The following is a 17,023-nucleotide window of genomic DNA, read 5'->3' on the forward strand; positions in this document are numbered from 1 at the left end:
TACTTTAGACTATCAAATGTAATGAGTGAGGATAGCAAGGAGGCTAACATGTCCTTTTTGTTTTTCATTTGCAGTAGAAGAGTAGCTGTCCCTGAAGATTTAAAAGTAGAACATATTCCATAATTTTTATCATGACTGGGTAGGGAAAATAGAGAGAAAAATTTATCTAGCTTTAAAACTTTTTTCTCCTGTAATTTTTAACAATGGATGAAGTTAATGAAATTTGGAATGCATACTTTTTGTTGACTCTAAATCATATTCTGTTCTAAATTCTTTTTGGGAGTGGGGGCATGAAGTTGTACAACTGAGTTGGTTATGAAAATGTTCTTTCTGGGGAGTTCCCCGATAGCTCTATCGCTTAAGGATACAGCATTGTTATTGCTGTGGCTTGGGTCACTGCTGTAGTGCAGGTTCAGTTCCTAGCCCAGGAACTTCTACATGCCTCAGGCGTGCCCTCCCCCCCAAAAAAAGAAAAGAAAAGAAAATGTTCTTTTTAGAAGAGCTTTAAGGAAAGAATATTTATTTACTTATTTATTTATTTACTTCATAGGCAATAAAATAGCATTTGCAGTTACTCTGGAGACTGTGCTGGCTGGTCACGAAAACTGGGTAAATGCAGTTCATTGGCAGCCTCCATTTTACAAAGGTAGGAAGAAAAACATACCCTTATTTCAGTTAAATCTCACAGAATTTTAAGCTGACCAAATGAGGTAGAGAGTTTTTTTTTAATGTAATTAGAAATCTCAAATATGAGATATTTTCAAGTGTAACTGCAGCCCTGTTCTTCTGGACACGCAACTCCATTGAAAATTGTAGTTCTAAGAAAAGGGAAAACTATAATTCCTGTCATGATGCCAAAACTGCCATACCACTTTTAACTTTTGTCTTTTTGTTTTGTTTTTGGTCTTTTTAGGGCCTCACCCACAGCATATGGAAGTTCCCAGGCTAGGGGTCCAATTGGAGCTACAGCTGCTGGCCTACACCACAGCCATAGCAATGTGGGATCCATGCTGCATCTGTGACCTACACCACAGCTCACAGCAATGCCGGATCCTCAACCTACTGAGTGAGGCCAGGGATCGAACCTGCATCCTCACCGTTCCTAGTCGAATTCGTTCTTGCTGCGCCACGACAGGAACTCCTTAACTTTTTTCTTTAACGTTTTTACCTCATCCTTCTAAGATTTAAGAGAAATTAACTTTCAAGCCAACTTCACTGGAACCTTTACGCTTGGAATACAAAATTGGTAATGCTAAGATACATCATTTATGAAAAAGTAAAGACTTTTCATTTGCCCTTATCCTCTATTTATGGAATGATGATTGTGTGCATGTTAAGCTGGTACTGGGGTTTAGAGCTGAGCACAGCAGCAGGCTCATGTTCTTCCCCCAGCCTCTTCCCCAGGACAAGAGTAGAGAATAGCAACAATGGATGTTCTGATAACACCATCCATCTTTTATTATGTTATGCCATATTTTCTCTAGTTTAAAAAAGATAAATTAGATTTTACAGATATTGAGGATCCCTGTATATTCTTTCCTGAACCCTTTTCCCTCCATCATTCCCCTGAGGGTGAATTCAGTGCATATCATGCCCATGCATGCTTTTATACTTTTGCTATACATTTATGTGGCCATAAGCAATATAGTTTTTTTTTTTTTTTTGTCTTTTTTGTTGTTGTTGCTATTTCTTGGGCCGCTCCTGCGGCATATGGAGGTTCCCACGCTAGGGGTTGAATCAGAGCTGTAGCCACCGGCCTACGCCAGAGCCACAGCAATGTGGGATCCGAGCCGCATCTGCAACCTACACCACAGCTCACGGCAACGCTGGATCGTTAACCCACTGAGCAAGGGCAGGGACCGAACCCGCGACCTCATGGTTCCTAGTCGGATTCGTTAACCACTGCGCCACAACGGGAACTCCAGCAATATAGTTTTATAGCTATTAAAACTTGGCATCAGTGTGCATCTGTCATCTCACAGCCTGCGTTTTGAGCTTAACGTGTTTTGGGTTCATGTAACTCTAATTTCTTAATTTTTATTACAGGGTAATATTCCATTGTCTAAGTATTACCATAATTTGTTAATCTGGTATTCTTATGGTAGACTTTTGAGTTGTTTCCAGTGTTTTGCTATTGCAGTGCAGCAGTGAATGTTCTTGTTGTAACCTTGTGTTTTTCTGGTAATCTACAAACGTAGATCACCTGTGCTTGTTGATCACCTAAATGCTGTAGTGTTTTTTGTTTTTGTTTTTTTTCTTAATTCTTTAGATGGGGTTCTACAACAGCCAGTGAGATTATTGTCTGCCTCAATGGATAAAACCATGATTCTGTGGGCTCCAGATGAAGAGTCAGGAGTTTGGCTAGAACAGGTAAAGTGTGAATATTTAAGGAACCAAAAATTGGTTTTATTAATCAGTTGATCCCAAGTCTGTATTTCTAGAGCTACAAATGTTGGCTCTTTGTATATGTTAAGTAAGTGAGAATATAACATCTGGAATCAGTGGTTTCTATTGTAAGAAATGTGGACTGTTGATTATAGATTGTTTTCTGTCTATTGTTGAATAGGTCCGAGTAGGAGAAGTAGGTGGCAATACCCTGGGATTTTATGATTGCCAGTTCAATGAAGACGGCTCCATGATCATTGCTCACGCTTTCCATGGAGCATTGCACCTTTGGAAACAGAATGCCACTAACCTAGTAAGAAAAGTGCTTTTAAGTAAATATTTCTGATCAAGTAAAGTGAATTGGGGAGTTCCTTGGTGGAACAGCAGGTTAGGGACCCAGTGTTGTCACTGTAGTGGCTTAGGTCAGTGCGGTGTCATGGGTTCAGTCTCTGGCCCAGGAACTTCCACATGCTGATGGCATGGCCCCCCCAAAAAAGTGAATCCTAAATGAAATCTGGGTAAACAGTGCTATTTTACTTATAACTCTCTACCGAAACATAGTAGAGGCATTTAAGTTCAGATGATATCACTTCTTTCTGTAGAAATTATTCTGTATTTATACTAGATAAGAAACATTTACTTTTCTAAGAAGAATAGTTTTCATTTGTCCTACATTTGTTGAGATATTGGAATTTGCACAAGGTAAATTTTCTACGTAAGTGAAGTTTAAGTTGTATAAATTTTAAGCTCTCCCTTAAAGTAGTATACATTTTTTGTTGGGAGTTTTTTCCTAAAATGTGTAATTTCTTTGTTTTCTGTAAGTAATATAATTTGATATTTTCCTATTAGATGGTAGGTACTCCATTGATAATTATTGAATGAATGACTGACACAAGAGTATCAGAAGCACCTGCTATTTATTTATTTATTTTGGAGGCGGGGGCACCTGAGGCATATGGAAGTTCCCAGGCTCGGGGTCAAATCCGAATAGTAGCAGCCGGCTACACCACAGCTCACAGAAATGCCAGATCCTTAACCCACTGAGTGAGGCCAGCGATTGAACCTGTGTCCTCATGGATACTAGTCAGATTTGTTACCACTGAGCCACAATGGGAACTCCACACCTGTTATTTTTGATGGACTATATTGATGCTCTCAGGGGCTTCTTGATATGTGTAATTCTAAGTGGTCCTCCATATATTGGGCTCTTAATAGATCTTTCTTGTAGTTTTTAGCCTCTTCTCAGAGAGGTAATCTTCCTCTAGTCATGTATCTGCGTTTCAGCATTATTCCCCCATTTAACTTTCTAATTTGCTTCTGATCTGCTTCTGTGGGTTTGGGGAAATGCCATAGCAGGAACAGTGTCTAGGAGCCTAGGCCTTGGAGCTAGTCAGCCCATATCTTGGCCCCAGCACTTACTAGCTGTGTTTTTGAGGACATTACTTAACCTGTGTCTAAGGTTCCTCATCTGTAAAATGTGGACAGTAACAGTATCTACTTATGGGGTTTTTATGATGCTAAAATGAGGTAATATTGATGAATGAAAAACAGGGCCTGGCACAAACTGGATACTATATATTTCAAATAAATAAAGGAGTAAGAACATGAGCAAAATGTGATTTTGAATGTGTATCTAATGGTTTCTTTTTTAAAATAAATTTATGAAGCCCCGGTGGCACAATCAGTTAATGTGCAGTACTTATATAAAGTACAAATTCATGGATTTGGATAACCTTTAGTTTGTTGGCTTTTTAATAGTTGTGTCACGTAGGAGGATTTGAGTTCACAGTATATAGAGTGATTTACTCTTTCCCTTGTGTCTTTCATTTGGAGTTGACCTTTAAAATTGCTTCTACCATTGAATGAGCCAGGGAATCATTAGCTATGATACTTTTAACTAAGTTTTTTTTTTAGGATAAATTTAATTGTATTGTTAACTCAGAGCTACTTGAGCCATATTTCAGCTTGTCTTTGAGAGCCTTTATAGAAAAAACCCCCAGAAGAATAAGGAGAAACTCCAATCAGAGGGCTTTACTGTAGCTTTGCTTATAATTTGACTTCAAATTTATAATAGCTGTTTACTAGGTATTTAAGGTGACTTTTAAAATTTTTTGGAGTTCCTGTTGTGGCTCAGCAGGTTAAGAACCCGACATAGTGTCTGTGAGGATGCAGGTTCTATCTTTGTCCTTGCTTAGTGGATTAAAGATGTGGCATTACTGCAAGCTGCAGCATAGGTTGCAGATGCGGCTCTGATCCAGCGTTGATGTTTCTGTGTTGTAGGCTGGCAGCTGCTGCTCCATTTCAACCTCTGGCCTGGGAACTTCCATGTGCCACAGGTGTGGCCATAAAAATTTTTTTTTTAACTTTTTCCAGTGATTTTATTTTTTTATTAAAACATAATTGATTTATAATGTTGTGCCAATTTCTGCTGTACAGCAGAGTGAATCAGTTATACATATATATATACACACATACATACACATTCTTTTTTATGTTCTTTTCTATCATAGACTATCCCAAGAGATTGGGTATAGTTCCTTGTGCTATACAATAGGACCTCATTGCTTATCCATGCTAAGTGTAATAGTTTGCATTTACTAACCCCCATCCATCCCATTCCCTTGGCAACCACAAGTCTGTTCCGTATGTCTATGTGTCTGTTTCTGTTTTATGGATAGGTTCATCTGTGCCATATTTTAGATTCTACATATAAGTGATACCATATGGTATTTGTCTTTCTCTTTCCTACTTACTTCACTTAGTATAATGTCGAGTTGCATCCAGGCTGCTGCAAATGGCATTATTTTCTTTTTTTATAGAGTAGTATTCCATTGTATATATGCACCACATGTTAGTCCATTCATATGTTGATAGACATTAGATTGTTTCCATGTCTTGGCTTATGAATAGTGCTACTATGAACATAGGGGTGCATGTATCTTTTTGAGTTACAGTTTTGTCTGGATATATGGCCAGGAGTGGAATTGCTGGATCATATGGTAATTCTATTTTTAGTTTTATGAGGAACTTTGATGCTGTTTTCTTTTCTTTTTTTCTTTCTTTCTTTTATAATGGCCACACCCCTGGTATATGGAAGTTCCTGGGCCAGGGATTGAATCTGAGCCCAAGCTGTGGCAACTCTAGATCCTTTAACCCACTGTGCTGGGCCAGGAATCAAACCCATGCCTCTGCAGTGACCAGAGCTGCTGCAATTGGATTTTTAACCCACTGTGCCACAACGAGAACTCCCTGTGCTCTTTTCCATAGTGGTTGTACCAGTAGTGGATACACTGATACAACACAGTGGTTGTACCAATCTACATTCCTACCAGCAGTGTAGGAGGATTCCCTTTTTCCACATCCTCTCCAGCATGTTTTTTGTAGACTTATTAATGATGGCCATTCTGACCTGTGTGAGGTACCTTGTTGCAGTTTTTATTTGCATTTCTCTAATATCTAGTGATGAGTATCTTTTTGGCACTCTGTATGTTTTCTTTGGAGAAATGTATATTTAGATCTTCTGCCTATTTTTCGATTGGGTTGTTTGGTTTTTGTTGTTGAGTTGTATGAGTTCTTTGTATATTTCAGAGAGTAAGTAAGCCCTTGTTGGTTGTGTCATTTACAAAAATTTTCCCCCATTCTGTAGGTTGTCTTTTTTTCTTTTATGGTTTTCTTTGCTGTGCAAAAGCTTGTAATTTTGGTTAAGTCCCCATGTTTGTTTTTATTTCTTTTGCCTTGGGAGACTAACCTCAGAAAATAATGTATATGATTTTTGTCAAAATGTTTTGCCTCTGTTCTCCTCTAAGAGTTTATGATGTTGAGTCTTATGTTTAAATCTTTAAGCCATTTTGAGTATTTTTGTGCATGGTGTGAGGGTGTGTTCTGGTTTCATTGATTTACAATCAGCTACCCAATTTTTCCAGCACCACTGGCTGAAGAGACTTTTTTCCCATTTTATATTTTGCCTCCTTTGTCAAAGGTTAATTGACCACAGGTGTGTGAGTTTATTTCTAGCCTCTTTATTCTGTTCCATTGACCTATATGTTTGTTTTTGTGCCAGTACCACACTGTTTGGATTACTGTAGCTTTGTAGTATTGTCTGAAGTCTGGGAGAGTTATTTATGCCTCCTGCTTTGTTTTTTTTCCTCAGGATTGCTTTGGCAATTCTGGATCTTTTATGGTTCCATATACATTTTGGATTATTCTAGTTCTGTGAAAAATGTCATGGGTAATTTAATATAGGGTGATTTTTTTAAAAATAGACTTTGTTTTTTAGAGAAATTTTAGGTTCACAGAAAAATTAAGCAGAAAATACAGAGTTGCCATTTGCCTCTGTCTCCCATATATGCATAGCTTCCTCCACTGTCAGCATCCCATCTGAGAGTGGAAATTTGTTACAGGCAAGGGGCAATTTCTGAAACCAACATTGTCCTTTAGAACTGTATTGATAGTCCCAAAGTGCTGCACTTCGCTCAGAACTTTTTGGAAATTCCCACTAGTGCTGACTTTAGGATCAGTTGTTAAGTCACAGAGGAAATTAATAGCATTTCTTTGTTCTAGCCTATTTATGGTTTTGACCAGAAAATAATATAGCTTAGTCTAATCATTGGTCATATTCATCAGACTTGGCTTTGAATGACCTTTTAACCATTTATACAAATTTAATTTTCCTCCATGTTCAAGTTACCACCACTTGAGTTCAAAAAGATGCTCAGTGGACTAGGCATGTGACATTTTCTGTATTTCGTTTTCGCTGTTTGTTTATATGGTTGCTGATTGTTTGTTTATATGGTTGCTGGTGCAGGCTTCCTCAAGAGGTGAACTAAATAGGTTTGATTTGACCTCTGTCCTCTGCACCTGCAGCTGTTTTTACATAATAAAGTGCGTCAGGCACACAGTCACAATCTACAGACTCATGTTACATGCTACTCTATATTATTTAGTTTGACAAATAAATACTCACATAGTACCCAGCATGTATGAATATAAAATCATCTAGTTCTCAGTGATCATATCAGCTGGGTAGCTAAGAGTTAATTGAGGCATGAAAAGGTTAAGTAGTGTCTGGGTTCTAAGGAGGCATTCATAAACACTGAATGGAGGGGACTATCCCGAGGTTACTGCTTTAAAGGACACAGCACATATTTGAATGTTTACGTTCTAATATGCTTGATTAAAAATCCTGTTACTTTTTACCTTGCTCAGGGTCTGTGATGTTTCCCATATCAGACCTGAGGGCTGACGGCATTATCAGACTTCCTTTTGAGTGGTGATCTTTGATTATCTTGATGTGTCATGAGTACTTTCATTGCAGCGAGAATGGGTTCCAGAGATTGTTATTTCAGGACACTTTGATGGTGTCCAAGACCTGACGTGGGATCCAGAAGGAGAATTTATCATCACTGTTGGTACTGACCAGACAACTCGACTTTTTGCTCCATGGAAAAGAAAAGACCAGTCACAGGTAAAATGTCTTCTTACTTGACTGATCCACTTTCAGAAACATCCATGAGCATGTGAAAAGTGGGGCAGCATCATTAGCCATTAGGGAAATGCAAATTAAAACCTTGATGAGATGCCTCTACACACCCTCTAGGACTAGAACTTTCACATATTGCTAATGGGAATATAATATGGTTTAGTCACTCTGAAAAAGTGTGGTATTTTCTTAGAAACTGAAGCATTCCAAAGAAGACCTACAGGTAGGCAACAGATCAAAGAAAAGGTACTCAGCATCACCAATCATCAGGAAAATACAAGTCAAAACTACCATGAGATACCACCTCACATCTGTTAGAATGGCTGTCATCATATAGATAACAAAAACAAGTATTAGCAAGGATATGGAAAAAGGAGCCCTCCTGCACTTTTGTGGGATCGTAGCTTGGTGCATCCACCGTTGAAAATTGTATGGAGGTTCTAATAAAAGTTAAAAATAGAGTTCTACCTCATGAGCCTTTAGATCATTTCACTTCTGGGTAGCTTACCTGAAGAAAACAAAAACATTAATTCTAAAAGATATATTCACCTCCATGTTTATTGAAACATTTTTTACAGTAACCAAGATATGGAAGCAACTAAATGTCTTTAGATAGATGACTGGATAAAGAAGATGTGGTAATACAATGGAATATTACTCAGCTATTTAAAAAAAAAGGAAGTCTTGCCATTTATAACAACATGGATGGACCTAGGGGATATTGTTCTAAATGAAATGGGTCAGACAAAGACACATACCAGTGATTTCACTTATATGCAGAATCTAAAAAACAAAACAAATGAACAAAATGAAAATAGACTTATAGATACAGAAATGAAATGGGCGTTTGCCAGAGATACGAAGCTGGGCCACGTAGGTGAAGGGAATTAAGAGGTATAAACATCTAGTTATAAATAAGTCACAAGGGATTTAATATGTGCTACAAGGAATATGGTCAATAATGTAATAACTGTGTGAGGACAGGTGATTACTAGACTTACTGTGGTGACCATTTCATAATATATTTAAGTGTTGAATTGCTGTGTTGTATACCTGAAACTAACATACTACATATCATGCCAACTGTATTTCAGTTAAAAGTTAAACACACAGGTATGCTTTACAGTTCAGACAGTTCAAATGTTTGTTGTCAAAATGTATTTACTTCAGTTCCACATAAAAGTTCTCTTATACTTTGTAACTTTAGATTTAATTCATTAGGAAACACTATCATATCTGCAGTAAAAGCTAATTTCTAACGTCATATATATTATATAATAGTAGTTGAGGCCAGTTTTTGTTCAGGAAACTTTTCAATCTTGGCCCTGAGCTTTTAAAAAAATCCACAATAGGAGTTCTTTTGTGGCTCAATGGTAACGAACCTGCTAGTATCCACATGGACACAGGTTCGATCCCTGGCCTCGCTCCATGGGTTAAGGATATAGGTTGCAGCCTCAGCTCAGATCCCACATCGCTGTGGCTGTGGTGTAGGCCAGCAGCTGCAGCTCTGATTGGACCCCTATCCTGTGAACTTCCATATACCTTAGGCACATCCCTAAAAAGACAAAAAACAAAACAAAACAAACAAAAAAACCCACAGTAAAACTTGACCACTGATAAACTACTGAACTGTGCTATGCCATAAAGAAGGTATACTCAATTTCAATTTCTGACAAAAAAAGTCAGAATTAACTGTGCGTCAGTCCATGACAGCTAATGACATTGACCAACTGATAGTTCTGCTTCAGCAACACATGGAAGATTGAAATTGATAGAGTTGAGGATGTAAGTCAAAAACAAAGCAAATGATTTGGAGTGGTTTTCTGTAGCTCTTGGTTATTGCTGCCAATATGACTCAGTTGTTTATTCATAATCCATTAAAAATGAATAAGACTTTACCAAAATGGAAAATTTCTGCTCTTTGAAAAGACACTGTCAGGAAAATGAAAAGACAAGTTACAGACTGAGAGAAAGTACTTAACAAAGGACATTACTGATAAAGGATTTTTATCTAGAGTATGTAAAGAACTTTTCAGACCTCAGTAATAAGAAAAATCCAGGTTTTTATTTTATTTTATTTTGTATGTTTCTGCATTTTAGGGCTGCACCCGTGGCATATGGAGGTTCCCAGGCTAGGGGTCGAATCGGAGCTATAGATCCTTAACCCACTGAGCGAGGCCAGGGATTGAACCCTCAACCTCATGCTTCCTAGTCAGATTCGTTTCTGCTGCATCATGATGGGAACTCCAGAAACATCCAGGTTTTGAAAAAAGAAGGGCAAAAGATGTTTCTCCAAAGAAGAGACATGGGTGGAAAATAAGTATAGGAAAAGATTCTCAGCACCATTAGTCATTAAGGAAATGCAAATGAAAGCTACAGTGAGATATATATTAGAATGATCAGAGTTGAAAGACTGACCCTACAAGTATTGAAGAAGGTGTGGGCAGCTGAATCTCTCTTATGTTGCTAGTGGGATTGTAAAATGTACAGCCACTTTGGGAAATAACTTGGCAATTTCTTAAAAGTTCACATGTGCATTCACCACATCATCCAGTCGTTCTGCCCATTGGTGGTAACTGCCCAAGAGAAATAGAAGCATATATCCATGCCAAGACTTGGTACATGAAAGTACATTATTGTTTTTTCAGTAAGAGACAAAAACTGGAAACAACCCAGATGTCTGTGAGTGGATAACTAGATCAACAATTTGTGGTTTGTCCATACAAGAGAATACAATTCAGCAATTAAAAAGGATCGAAGGATTGGTAAACACAGCAACATGAATGAATCTGCCCCATGGTCCACATTTCCATAGCATAATGAACAATTTTGTTTCTGATATTTTACTTATTGAAAAGAATTCAGCTTTTGAAGTGTGTGATTATGTTTATTTATCCTATTTTGATACCCAGGTGACTTGGCATGAAATTGCAAGGCCTCAGATACATGGGTATGACCTGAAATGTTTGGCGATGATCAGTAGGTTTCAGTTTGTATCTGGAGCTGATGAAAAAGTTCTTCGAGTATTTTCTGCACCTCGGAATTTTGTGGAAAATTTTTGTATTATTACGGGCCAGTCACTGAATCATGTGCTTGGTAATGTGAGTATTCTAAATGTTTTAACTAAATCTAACCACTTCATATAAAATTTTTAAAATTTTTACTTAAGGCTGTAAACAGTATATGGGTAGAAAAGAAATATTTTTACTATTGGCTTGACAAACTTTTTTTTTTTTTTCGTCTTTTTAGGGCCTTACCCGAGGCATACGGAGGTTCCCAGGCTAGGGGTCTAATTGGACGGTAGCTTTGGGCCTATACCACAGCCACAGCCATGTCATATCTGAGCCATGTCTGTGATGTACACCACAGCTCACGGCAGTGCCGGATCCTTAACTCACTGACTGAGGCCAGGGATAGAACCTGCATCCTCATGGATACTAGTCGGGTTTGTTAATCACCGAGCCACAACAGGAACTCCTGGCTTGATAAAACTTTTATGTGCACTATGGCAGGCAGTAGTTTAAATATTAAAACCAGAAATTTTATAGCAAGCCCCCAAGGCGCTGTAAATAATTAAAATGTTAAATTAAGGCACAAATACTATGTATCTTCACTGTGTTTAGTGACTAGGATAAAACAGAACACAATAGATGGGTCATATTTCCTGGGAGATTACCATCTAGATATAGATTAGGGGTAGAGGGTCCAACCCTCTGAGCCACAACGGGAACCCAAGGATAGGTACACTTTTTTTTTTTTTTTTTTTTTTGGGTCTTTTTGCCATTTCCTTGGACCGCTGCTGTGGCATATGGAGGTTCCCAGGCTAGGGGTCTAATCAGAGCTGTAGCCACCAGCCTATGCCAGAGCCACAGCAACGTGGAATCCAAGCCACGTCTGCAACCTAACCGCAGCTCATGGCAACGCTGGATCCTTAACCCACTGAGCAAGGGCAGGGACCGAACCCGCAACCTCATGGTTCCTAGTCGGATTCATTGACCACTGAGCCATGATGGAAACTCCCCAGATAGGTACACTCTTGATGGGCAGAAGAAGGAAGGAGGGCAAGAGACCAGTGGGGTGGCCAGAGCTGTTTGAATGAAGAGTATGTAGAGGGAAACAGAGGTACTGAGGGAGAGTCAGATGGTGGAGGCTCTTGGGAGGCAGGTGTAGTTCAGATTCTGGGGTACTGATGAAGGTTCCTAAACAAAGTGATAAAAACCACTTTGGGGCAGAGAGTTTCGTGGGAGCAGGATACTTTGAGCCCAGAGACTTTGAAAGCAGGGTCACTAACACCAGCCTGGGTAAGACTGGAGAAGAAGGTGAGTCATTTTAAAAGAAATGTCTGGAGTTTCCTTGTGGCACAACAGGTTAAGGATGTGGCATTTTCACTGCAGCAGCTCAGGTCACTGATCTGGTGCAGGTTCAATCCCTGGCCTAGGACTTGCACATGCCATGGGTGTGGCCAAAAAAATATATAAATGAAATAAATGTCCTACTACAGTTCCTGGAGCGTTATCATGAGCACTTCATGCCACAGGCGTTCTTGGTTATGTGAAGAAGGTGAAGAATTCTCATGTGCTGTTTGTGATGCTAATGGACAGTGGAACGAGATCTTGATTGTGATTATTATTCAGAACTAAGCTTGTTGGGGTGGAGGGGTAGGTAGTTTGAGAATCTCACAGTTCTAGGGACTGAAATGTGGTTTTAGGATTCTGTGAGAGGGGTTAATCCCAGGTATACATTCAGTTCTGTGACCTAAGATACTGAAATCTTGTAGACTGGAAAAACTCTCGTTGCATTTGGGTTTGTTCCCATACCAAATTTTGGGATATGTAGGAATGCCTCTTATTGTTCTTTTCCATGGTGTTTTCTTTCTCTTGGTTTCTAAAATAAAGCATGCAGGCTCTTATGTCTCATGTAACCATTCTTGATGATAGTTTACATTCCCATTGCTCACGTTCATGTTGAGTTGCAGCCTCTGTATTAAAGCTTAAATTATAAGACTTGCCCTTAGTTTATGCGCATGTGCAAGTTTTGATGGTTAGCATATGGTTTCATATGTAATAATTTGATAAAAATTGTAGCATATAAGCAGATGATTGCCATTTCAAAGGGCACTCTGTTACAGTTTTAGAATATTCAAAATTTTAAATGTGTTTAATAAAATACTATGATTCTGCCTTCTTGGGAAATATCTGTGTTTACATGAGCATCAGGGATGTGCCTGTGAGACTATCTTGGAAATAAAGCTCCAGGCCATCTATTTTCAACCCACTCTTTGCTAGAAGCCAGCACAGTGCTTTCCTTGTCAAACACTGGAACCTGTTGAGCTCTCGGGGTTTGATGAGCTAATGGATGAAAGGATGCCTGACTATGGTTTGGGTGGGGACTGTGGGTTAGCTGGAGCATATTTGCTGGAGAGTATTGCTCAGCATTGCATCTCTGGGTTCAGGAGATGGAAGTGGGGGCAGATATCTGCACACAATGGTCTTTATGCTGCTTCTGAGCATTTATGAGCATGTCATTTTTAATAGTGTCTGAGGTAATAGTAACTTTCAGCATTTAAAACATATATCATACTTTTTATTCCAGCAAGAAGGTGATCTTCCAGAAGGAGCAACTGTCCCTGCTTTGGGATTATCAAATAAAGCTGTCTTTCAGGGTAAGACTTTTGTTTCCAAAAAAAATTTTTTTTTGTCTTTTTTAGGGCTGCAGCCATGGCATATGGAGGTTCCCCGGCTATGGGTTGAATTGGAGCTGCAGCTGCCGGCCTTTACCACAGTCATAGCAACACCAGGTCCGAGCCACGTCTGTGATTTCACTACAGTTCACAGCAACACCAGATCCTTAACCCACTGAGCAGGGCCAGGGATTGAACCTATGTCCTCAAGGATGCTAGTCAGAATCTATTTCCGCTGAGCCATTACAGGAACTCCCTGTCTCCAAAATTATTGAACCTATAGTGGTACCTAGTTACACATTTATATAACATGTATCTAATGTTTGTTATAGGTGATTTACCTTTTTGAAGAATCACAGTACATGCATCTCTTTTCTCTGTTAGATATTTCATGGTTATCTACTTTGTGTACACATGCAGATCCTAAAATAGGTATACCTTTTATAAAGTGTATTTCATGGAGCGCTTAGAACCGGAGATGCTAATATGCGCCTGAAAAATGTATTCCATAGTTGTAAAATCTTGGGAAATGTTTAGTCAAAGAAAAAGGAAGGAATCTTGAGGAATTAATCCATACGCTGAGGAGCACATTTGGAAAATAACCAGAGTAGTGGAAATACCCTTGGCTTTGCAGTCACCTGGACACAGCTTTGAATCACACTACTTTGAAGTGCCACTGCTTTGTGCCTAGTGGCCTTAATATTGGGACAAGTGTAGGAGACATAAAGATGGTGACTAGATTTATGATGCTGATGTGTTTCTTTTAAACTAGGAGATGTAGCTTCTCAGCCTTCTGATGAAGAGGAGCTGTTAAGTGGTTCTGGTTTTGAGTATCAGCAGGTGGCCTTTCAACCCTCCATACTTACTGGTAAGACAAGGCAAAAAGATGGTTTACTGGACTCATCTGTACACATAGTATGCTGTCTGTCACTGCTGAGCTAAGTAAGCGCTACAGACTTCACTTACTTATTTGTATGAAAATAGAAAAATTAATCGCAGTGCTATAAATTTATTGTAGAACCTCCCACTGAGGATCATCTTCTGCAAAATACTTTGTGGCCTGAAGTTCAAAAACTGTAAGTTCAGCCATATGTAGCTCTTTGGTCTGGTTCTGTCATAACTCGTGATCCCCCCCACCCCCGCCCCCAGTTGATTTTCTCTTTCTTTGCTTACCTCTTATTTATATCTTCCCCCACCTCCCCCCACCCCTCTCTAAGGATCTTTTGGTGGCTTTCATAAGAAGCGAGAATCAAACTTTATGTAAATTTTTACATTGCTATGTATTACATTTACTGGATTTATTGGTTTTCATTTTTAAAGTAGGAGAGGCATAACACTATATATATATTTTTTTTCCTTTTTAAAAAAACTTATTATTCTTTTTTTCCCCTGTAGTTTTTCCCCATCAAAACTTTTCCATGGTGTATTGTTCATTGTACTGGCTGGCTAGGGGTGAAAACTTGTATTTTAATCTAGTTGTTTGAATAAGTTGATTCCTTCTAGGAAGTTGGCATTTTTCTCCAGTCTCTGTTTTTGCTCCAAATATTTGTTTAGACAAAAATGTAATGTTTTTTAAAAGAACTGTATGTTAGCTAGAGAGATCGATGTTTTTCTTTTCACACTTAAAAATTGTGCAGCAAGAGAATAGGCCCATTTACTAATACAGGGGTTATCCATTTTCTCTTTTTAAATTTTAGATATGGACATGGTTATGAAATATTTTGTGTTGCTTGTAACAATTCAAAGACTCTGCTTGCCTCAGCTTGTAAGGTAGGGAATTTTACTTTTTTATTCTACTTGGTCACAGGTTATTTGAGTCATCAGGCTTCTGCAAATTTAGTAGTGATTTGGGCTAATTGGACGTGAAAAGCCACAGGTGCCTGATTTTTTCAATCTCTTTTCTGTTCTGTCCCGTCAAAAGCTTGTGGTTGCATCTTAAATCTGTTTGAGCTGCACATTTTTGTTCTTAAGCTCTTGATTTGAGCTGATTTTTGCCCCTACTCAAAAACTGTTGAATCAGGTATCTTAAAATGAGGCCTAGAAATGTGATACATAAATGCTTAGTAATGGGAGTCCTAGAGACACAGGGGAATGAGAAGGTGGAACCCACTGAGCACCCCGTCTGACTGTCTCTTAAGCACGCTCTCTGAGTAAGTAGAGTCCCTTGGCGCATGCCACAGGGAAGCAAGGTGGCCAGCTGAGTGAGCCATCAGCACGTGGCGCTGCGGAGTAGTGCGCTATTCAGTATTTACCTGTGTGCTGTGGAGGATTGTCTGAAGGATTTGAGACACACATATTCCTCTAAATTTCCTAAAATTTATTTATTTGTCTTAAGCAAGATGATGAGAGCTACCTACTTGGATGGGCACCTTTTGGTTTTTCTGATATGTTTGTTTTTTGTCCCTACTCTTGCTGTGGCTTCTTGCTACTGGCCTCTATTGAAGGGCATTCTAAGAAATATTGTCGTGCTTGTGCCCCACCCCCTTATTTGTTGTCCCCTTTGTGAGGGTGGTACTGAGAGTACTTCCTTCTGTTAATTCAGGGGCCTTTAGGAAAAATAGGACTTAACAGCGGGAATAATTGTGCTTCTGCTGAGCAGCTAATTTATTTTTGGCTTAGGTCACTGTCAGTCATATAAATGATTCTTTTCTCCTTTTCACCTTGGCTCATGTGTAGCAAGTATGTGCATTTCTCTTTTAAGCTACCTTTTTTTTTCTTTAATGGCCACACCTGTGGCATGTGGAAGTTCCTGGGCCAGAGATGGAACCCGAGCCACAGCTGTAACCTACAGCCTATGCTGCAGTTACTGCAACACCAGACAGATCCTTTAACCCACCGTACCAGGCCAGGATTGAATCTGCATCTCTGCAGCAGCCCAAGCCACTGCAGTCAGATTTTTAACCCATTGTGCCACAGTGGGAACTCCTAAACAAACTTTTTTTTTTTTTTTTTTTTTTGCACTTTAGGGCTATCCCTGCAGCATACGGAAGTTCCCAGGCTAGGGGTCAAATCAGAGCTGCAGCTGCTGGCCTGCACCACAGCTACAGCAACACGGGATCCAAGCTACGCCTGAGACCTACACCATAGCTCATGGCAACGCTGGATTGGTAATCCACTGAGCAGGCCAGGGATAGAATCTGCATCCTCATGGATTGGGTTCATAACCTGATAGGCCACAATGGCAACTCCCTAAGTGAACATTTTAAACAGCTTTTTTAAGGTGTCATTTGCAATTGTAACTTCCATGTTGAAAGTGAACAATTTGGTAAACTTTGACATATGTTTATACCTATGAAATCATTACTGCAATCGAGATAATGAACATACCATAAACTCCCAAAATTTCCTCTGCCCCTATCCCTAGTAAACCACTAATCTGCTTTTTATCATGATAGATTAGTTTACATTTTCTAACTTCTTGTATAGTATGCACTTTTTTGTCTGACTTCTTTCCTGTAGCATAATTATTTGAGAGTCAT

The 17,023-nt window shown here is 39.0% G+C and overlaps 1 protein-coding gene across 1 annotated transcript in view; it reads left to right on the forward strand.

The window, feature by feature from the left end:
* Positions 1–17,023, forward strand: part of ELP2 (elongator acetyltransferase complex subunit 2) — a 46,718-nt gene that overhangs the window by 15,586 nt on the left and 14,109 nt on the right. Inside the window, exons 9-17 of the mRNA XM_003356413.4 lie at positions 551–646; positions 2,270–2,370; positions 2,567–2,698; positions 7,700–7,849; positions 10,777–10,965; positions 13,457–13,526; positions 14,317–14,412; positions 14,563–14,620; positions 15,242–15,314. Of these exons, the coding sequence (XP_003356461.1) occupies positions 551–646; positions 2,270–2,370; positions 2,567–2,698; positions 7,700–7,849; positions 10,777–10,965; positions 13,457–13,526; positions 14,317–14,412; positions 14,563–14,620; positions 15,242–15,314 (965 nt within the window). The remainder of the gene's footprint in view (positions 1–550; positions 647–2,269; positions 2,371–2,566; positions 2,699–7,699; positions 7,850–10,776; positions 10,966–13,456; positions 13,527–14,316; positions 14,413–14,562; positions 14,621–15,241; positions 15,315–17,023) is intronic.

Source organism: Sus scrofa, chromosome 6 (assembly GCF_000003025.6).
Source record: "Sus scrofa isolate TJ Tabasco breed Duroc chromosome 6, Sscrofa11.1, whole genome shotgun sequence".
Lineage (NCBI taxonomy): Eukaryota > Metazoa > Chordata > Mammalia > Artiodactyla > Suidae > Sus > Sus scrofa.